The sequence below is a fragment of the Palaemon carinicauda genome, chromosome 13, assembly GCF_036898095.1.
Source record: "Palaemon carinicauda isolate YSFRI2023 chromosome 13, ASM3689809v2, whole genome shotgun sequence".
Classification (NCBI taxonomy): Eukaryota; Metazoa; Arthropoda; class Malacostraca; order Decapoda; family Palaemonidae; genus Palaemon; species Palaemon carinicauda.
The window spans coordinates 127,283,562-127,291,061 of record NC_090737.1 but is presented as its reverse complement, the minus strand read 5'-3'; the positions used below and the strand labels follow the sequence as shown (position 1 = coordinate 127,291,061).

Sequence of the window (7,500 nt, the reverse complement as noted above, 5' to 3'; positions counted from 1 at the left end):
GCTGTGTCTGAGCCTTCAGTGGCAGACAAGCTGTCTGCTGAAGAGAAGAAGGGTGTGGAACAGAAGGCAGAAGAGACCCTTCGGTGGGTGGAGGCAAATCAGCTGGCAGAGAAGGACGAATACGAATATCAGATGAAGGAACTGGAGCGAGTGTGGAGACCTTTGGCCGGCAAAGTTCATGGTCAGGGAGGTCCAGGGGCCAATGCAGGCTTTCAAGGAAGGTCTGGTGGTCCAACAGTAGAAGAGGTTGATTAAATGAAATACTTATTTTATCTTACTGTATATCAATGTTATTTTAGAATTTTCTCAATAATACAATCCAATGCGAAGTTTTGATAAGATGTTTTTGTACTTTCTTAAATAAAGGATATGTTCTTTATTGCATTTTATTTTATTATAGTTATATCTGAATGATTATAAATTCAAATATGTTTAACAGTGTTTTTAAAGAATCAATTGCATATTTTAATATTTACAGATGAACTTTTACAGATGAAAACTTCTAGATACTCAAATCACTTCTTAGTGTTAACAAAATTATTTTAAGTCTACTTCTTAAACAACTGGTTCTATCATCTTCTTTTAAATAGTTCCGCTAAAAGAAAGGTCCAAAACATCTACGGGATGGCTGAGATCATCCAATACTCTCACATATATTCAGAGGTTGGTTTAATATCAATCAGAAGTATTTTGTGATACTTAACTGAAAAGAAGACTTGGGACTTTTAAAGGATTTACATCCAACACAATAAAAAAGGGGTCGAAGAAAGTTCCTTTCTGCAATTGCTATTGGTTTCTTGGTTGAAAAAATATACATTAATTCAAAAAATTGGTTCCATTCATAATGTATTAATACGAAGCTGGTTTTTCCACGGTAACTTTCGTCTTGTTTCTAAATGGGTGATCCTTCAACAACAAAAGCCTGAATTTATTGAAAGGGATTAAAATACACAAAGGGTATCCAAAAGACTCATTTTGCCGGAAAGATTTTGTTCCTCGAGGAGCTAACTTCGAATATTAGGATCCACACACATACGCGAACGAGAGAGAGAGAGAGAGAGAGAGAGAGAGAGAGAGAGAGAGAGAGAGAGAGAGAGAGAGAGAGAGAGAGAGAGAGAGAGAGAGAGATGGCTAATGTTCCTAAAGCTGTTAGACCTATACTCAACACAGCAAAAAATGACGGATAGGGGAAAGAACCCGATTTTAAACGGATTCCCCCACTGTTGCCACATCTCCATCGATCCTTAGCTCATTCTCTAATCCCCTCCTGTTATTCTCTATCTCTGCCTTATTCTCCTTTTCCTATTTATCACCAATTATCTCTGCTTATCTCCTTTAACACTCGTTCATTCATATACTCATTTTAATGTTCTAATAACTAATATCATCCCAGTTCATCCATTATTATGCTTTTTATTAATAATGTCGTGACAGTTACACCTTTCCACTATCCATACAATACAGCCTTCTCATCACCCCGCTCCTTCATCCCCCTCAAGCTCCATAAAACTAAACAGACCATCAACGTGGATCAGTTTTTCCTTTTATCATAGTCTCTGTTTCTTTTTCTTTCATATTTTATCCCTTCGGATCAACCTGGGCTTTTGCCTCATTCACCGTTTATTCTTTCAACCTGCTGTTAGTCACTGTCCTTTGGCGTCCCTGCCCAGAGGACACCACATAGCTTCCCCAAATGCAAACAGTCATACGCAACACTTGTTTGGCAAAATAAACTTCCTCTCCATAATTCATTACCTTTTCCCTTACATTTCTACCATTCCCTTATCCAGAGGACACTGCTTCTCTGAATTACCACTTCAATCTCCCATAAGATCTCCCCTTCCCACGTCATTTGGATGGAGCTCGCCTCTTTTATTTATAGTTACTTATATGATTATTTTTTATTCATCCACAGAGTGTACTCTGACAGTGTATTTTTCAAGAGACAATATCTGGTTGATGTGCATGATAAGGGCTGCTGGTCATTTGTCATATTTAGGATAAGGGGAAACCTTTATACGGAAAAAATAATCAAATTTTATCTTGTGATGTGGAACAAAGGTTAGAGTAATTTCGTATACAATTTTGGCAATACATCAATTTATATAGAAACAAAGAGAGAGAGAGAGAAAGGCAGAGGCAAAGGGCAAGATGTAGCAGGGCTGGAAAAACAAGGCAATTCAATGATCCGAAGAGATATGGCTCCAGAGGGAGAATTCATTCAAAACCAGGCGCCCTCTCCTGTCAACCATTTTTAGCTGCATTGAATATAGCGATGTTATTTTTGGGAATATGTTGATAACCTTAAGCTTCAAAATGTTCAAAAATGCAATCACACTTCCCTAATACATTGACCTGAGAATTGGTATATGAAAATATTGTCCTATACGTTTTTAGGCTGGTACCCTACTGGCTTTCAGATAGAGCCCTTCCGCCACCTTTTCTCATTTTAAACTATGTAACAGAGCTATGCCTTGGCTTATAATTCTACTTTCAAATATATTATCTATAAATTGCATAAGGATTTACTTTTCCTTAGAGTTTATGACCTGATTTATCATAAACATTTTGCAAAAAAAAAAAAAATAAAGTAAAATAAAATATTTATCTCCTAGATGCTCTTAATGCTACCTTGTGTTTAAATGAAAATATTCCAGGAACAAAAGATAAAAATATTTATCTTACACTTTCATAAAATCACCTCACAATAATTTTTAAGGGAATAAAAAATCTGAGACAAAATCAATGTTTTATTAAAAAAGTATAAAGAATATCTTATAAAAAGTTATATTTTAATGGTATTATTTCCCAAATATTCGCGTATTAAAAATTTGAATAGAGTAGTATTCAGAAAATTGAGAATTAGTCAACTTCTTCGATTGTGGGACCACCATTTCCTCCTTGGTGGCCAGTATTGGCCCCTGGACCTCCCTGACCATGAACTTTGCCGGCCAAAGGTCTCCACACTCGCTCCAGTTCCTTCATCTGATATTCGTACTCGTCCTTCTCTGCCAGCTGATTTGCCTCCACCCACCGAAGGGTCTCTTCTGCCTTCTGCTCCACACTCTTCTTCTCTTCGGCAGACAGCTTGTCTGCCACTGAAGGCTCAGACACAGCAGACTTGACACTGTAGCACATTGACTCCAGACGATTCTTAGCTTCGATTCTTTCTCTCTGTTTTTCGTCCTCTTCTTTGTATCTCTCAGCCTCGTTAACCATTTTGTCGATTTCTTCTTTACTGAGACGACCTTTGTCATTTGTGATGGTGATCTTATTTTCCTTTCCAGTGGACTTGTCTGCTGCAGAAACATTAAGGATTCCATTGGCATCGATGTCAAAAGTAACTTCGATTTGAGGTACTCCTCTGGGAGCAGGAGGAATTCCACTTAGCTCAAACTTACCCAAGAGATTATTGTCCTTAGTCATAGGACGTTCACCTTCATAAACCTGAATTAGGACACCTGGTTGGTTATCTGCATAGGTTGTGAAGATCTGCTGCTGCTTGGTAGGGATTGTGGTGTTCCTCTTGATAAGAGCAGTCATAACACCTCCAGCAGTTTCAATGCCTAAGGAAAGAGGAGCAACATCCAGAAGCAAGACGTCTTTAACACCTTCTGATTGATCACCTCTTAAGATTGCTCCTTGAACAGCAGCTCCATAAGCTACTGCTTCATCAGGATTGATCGATTTATTCAGTTCCTTTCCATTGAAGAAGTCCTGGAGTAGCTTTTGGATCTTAGGAATACGAGTAGATCCTCCCACTAAAACAATTTCTGCAATGCTTCCCTTATCTAACTTTGCATCCCTCAGAGATTTTTCTACTGGATCTAACGTACCTCTGAAGAGATCAGAACAAAGTTCATCAAATCGAGCTCTGGTAATAGAAGTGTAGAAATCAATACCTTCAAAGAGGGAGTCGATTTCGATACTAGCTTGGGTAGAAGAGGAAAGAGTTCTCTTGGCTCTCTCACATGCTGTCCTAAGACGTCTTACAGCTCGTTTGTTAGAGGTCAGGTCCTTCTTGTATTTACGCTGGAACTCCTGAACGAAATGGTTCACCATCCTGTTATCAAAGTCTTCTCCACCAAGGTGTGTATCACCAGCTGTAGCTTTGACTTCAAAGACACCTTCATCGATGCTCAAGATGGATACGTCAAAAGTACCCCCACCCAGGTCGAAGATAAGAACATTCTTCTCTCCTGTCAACCCTACTTTCTTATCAAGTCCATAAGCAATGGCTGCAGCTGTTGGTTCATTAATAATTCTCATGACATTGAGTCCAGCAATGACTCCAGCATCCTTAGTGGCTTGTCTCTGAGAGTCATTAAAGTACGCAGGAACTGTGATGACAGCATCCTTCACTGTCTTTCCCAGATAAGCTTCTGCAATTTCTTTCATCTTAGTCAGTACCATAGAAGAGATTTCCTCTGGGTTAAAAGTCTTTGTTTCTCCTCTGAATTCCACCTTAAGCTTTGGCTTACCTCCATCACTAACAACTGTAAAAGGCCAATGTTTCATGTCACTCTGGATAGTTGGGTCATCGAATTTCCTTCCAATGAGGCGTTTAGCATCGAACACTGTGTTACTGGGATTCATGGCCACCTGAAAGGGATGAGAGCATTTGATAATCAGCAGGTGATTTCATTGATTATGGTTTTTATTACTTGTATTTAATAGATTTTTTTTCCATAGAAAAAATCTCGTAATAATATGTTTTTAAGACAAAAGGAAATTGCAATTAATCTTTCATTTACCTGATTCTTTGCAGCATCTCCAATGAGTCTCTCAGTGTCCGTGAAGGCCACATATGAAGGGGTCGTCCTGTTTCCTTGGTCGTTGGCGATGATCTCCACCTTTCCATGCTGGAAAACACCCACGCAGGAGTAGGTGGTTCCCAAGTCGATGCCAATCGCTGGAGTTGCCATTCTAGAATCAGTGAAAGCAAATTATTATAACATAATATTCATCTGCTTGAAGTCTGATGTATACATATGCATAAATTATTGAAGTTATTATATATCGAATTATAATTGTTCAAGAACCTTTCATATGAATTTTAGCAAGAAAAATGGACCAATGTTAATTTTAGAAATACTTAGAGGTAAACTTACTTGCAGTATGTTATAAAATTGAGATTATTTAAACCCAACGAAGAAGATGTTATATTTCACCAAGTATATAATACGAGCTTCACCGGAATCTACTCGATAATCAAGTGAATATCAGTCGATTATTTAATGTATGTTTAACTGAATATGCAAAACAATGATGATTCACCAAACAGAAACGTTTGTTGGCCTCGTAGCCTTTTCCTTATGCTCTCACTGCTTGTCTGTTATAAACTGAAAGGAAATGTGGCTTCTGAGCTCAATTTATACCTGGTCACAGGTGGTCTAGAAGACTCGAGACGTTGCTATGGCCACCGAGCCAGCAAATGTTGCCAACACACTTTGCCAGTTTTTGCCAGACATAATATTCGTGTTTTGTGCGAGCTTTTTTGAAAAGAAAAATGCTTGCTTTTTCCAAATTGTATCTTTGTATGTCTCAAAGATTTTAGTGAAGTTTAAACTTTTTGAATTCGAATCTATTAACCTGAAATGATAATGGCAGAATATACACACACATATGGCATATATATATATATATATATATATATATATATATATATATACATATATATATTTAAATACACGCATATATGTATATATATATATATATATATATATATATATATATATATATATATATATATATATATATGTGTGTGTGTGTGTGTGTGTGTTTGTGTGTGCGTATATATATATATATATATGTGTGTGTGTGTGTGTGTGTGTGTGTTTATGTATAATATATATGTATATATATATATATATATATATATATATATATATATATATATATATATATATATATATATGTGTGTGTGTGTGTGTGTGTGTGTTTGTGTGTGTGTTTGTATATATATATATATATATATATATATATATATATATATATATATATATATATATATATATATATATATATATGCTAAATCATTTGCATGTTTTGCTTATTAACTTCAAACTACAAATGCGAAGCAAGATGTCAAGGATTTTTGGTAATTTATATTAAATTAGAAAAAAAAATCATATTTTCAGTATGCTATTTTCATTTTTTCGTATATGAGTACATACAGATATATGTTAACTTTCAAATACACACAGACACACGAACACATACACGCACAAATATATCATCACCATCATCTCCTACGGCCATTGACAAAAAGGGCCTCGGTTAAATTTCAACAGTCGTACTTATCTTGAGTTTTAATACAATACTTCTCCATTCATCATCTCCTACTTCACGCATCATAGTCCTCAGCTATGTAGGCCTGGGTCTTCCAGCTTTGCGAGTATCTTGTGAAGCCCAGCTAAACGTTTGATTAACTGATAAATAAACGTATATGATTAGATATACATATCCTATGTATGTATAAATATGCCTATATTCGTGAGATTAGGTGCATGTGTAGTTCTCAATGGAAAACTAATAGTAATTATTATTCTTCTTCCTCATTATTATGGCTGAAAAATGAATATAGGCACAAAGTTATAGAAACTAATCTGTTAAATCAGTAAAAACTGTCTCATGAATTGGATTTTACAGATTTAATAGATTAATTCCTATTAATTTGTGTCAATGTTTATGATGGGAAAGATTGTTTCCTCGAAAGGTTGTTTGAGTCAACATTATGGTGAATCTGAAGATTTCTAGAAGCAAATAATAGATTAATATGTGTGTGTGTCTGTTTGTGTGGTGGGGGTGAATGTAGGGGTTGTGCTTGTTTATTTTGTTGGTGATTTTTTACATTTTCTTACATTACATCGGTGTGATAAACTCATGTTGAATATCTTCTTTTGACGTTACCATACAACATTCATTTGATTGTTTTACTATTTTTCATTAATTTACCTTTTTTATATAAGATCGTCCACAATCAAAACCACTTGCACCTATAAAATTCCAAAGCAAAAAGAAAGGACTTTTATTCCTGAATTTTCCTTGTCTATAATTTTCCAAGGTAACAACGCTTTTTAATTGATATTATCAATGACAAAAGATATTTTCATCATGAAGAGTAAATAAACGTAATATCTAAATTCTATTCTTTCAAGAAACTCTTCTTTAATGTTGCGTCTCTTCTGGCGGTCAATGGCAACTGTCCTATGACGTAGCTCCTCTTGGCACCATGTGCCAAATCTGTAGCCATCGCAACGCCTCGAGGTTTCTAGACCACCTGTGCCCGGGTATAAAGGAGAAGGGAAGGAGAAGCTGCCTTCAGTTGATACAGAACTTTAAGTGCTGATACAAGCAAGATACTGCAAGAAAAAAATACAGCTCTATCTAAGCTAGAAAACCACCAATTATCATTGTTTGTTGTGAATCATTCAAGAAAGTTATTGTCTGCTTTGTCTAGAATTGAAGAAAAGATAAGGTAAATTTAGTGGCATTGTT

The 7,500-nt window shown here is 35.9% G+C and overlaps 3 protein-coding genes across 3 annotated transcripts in view; 2 read left to right on the top strand and 1 right to left on the bottom strand.

Annotated features, from left to right (window-relative positions):
* The window catches only part of LOC137652073 (heat shock 70 kDa protein 1-like), a 2,509-nt gene extending 2,197 nt beyond the window's left edge, over positions 1-312 (top strand). The window contains exon 3 of the mRNA XM_068385281.1: positions 1-312. This exon is cut by the window's left edge and continues 1,485 nt beyond it. Within this exon, the coding sequence (XP_068241382.1) occupies positions 1-255 (255 nt within the window). The 3' untranslated portion in view covers positions 256-312.
* Positions 313-2,835: 2,523 nt separating this feature from the next.
* On the bottom strand, positions 2,836-5,307 carry LOC137652411 (heat shock 70 kDa protein cognate 4-like). Its single transcript, XM_068385805.1, has 3 exons — positions 5,112-5,307; positions 4,755-4,926; positions 2,836-4,602 (listed from the first exon to the last, which is right to left on the bottom strand). The coding sequence occupies exons 2-3, from the start codon at positions 4,923-4,925 to the stop codon at positions 2,863-2,865; spliced, it is 1,911 nt and encodes a 636-aa protein (XP_068241906.1). The 5' UTR covers position 4,926; positions 5,112-5,307; the 3' UTR covers positions 2,836-2,862.
* Positions 5,308-7,356: 2,049 nt separating this feature from the next.
* LOC137652072 (heat shock 70 kDa protein 1-like) overlaps positions 7,357-7,500 on the top strand; it is a 2,637-nt gene continuing 2,493 nt past the window's right edge. Inside the window, exon 1 of the mRNA XM_068385280.1 lies at positions 7,357-7,480. The gene's annotated coding sequence lies outside the window, so the exon portion shown is untranslated. The remainder of the gene's footprint in view (positions 7,481-7,500) is intronic.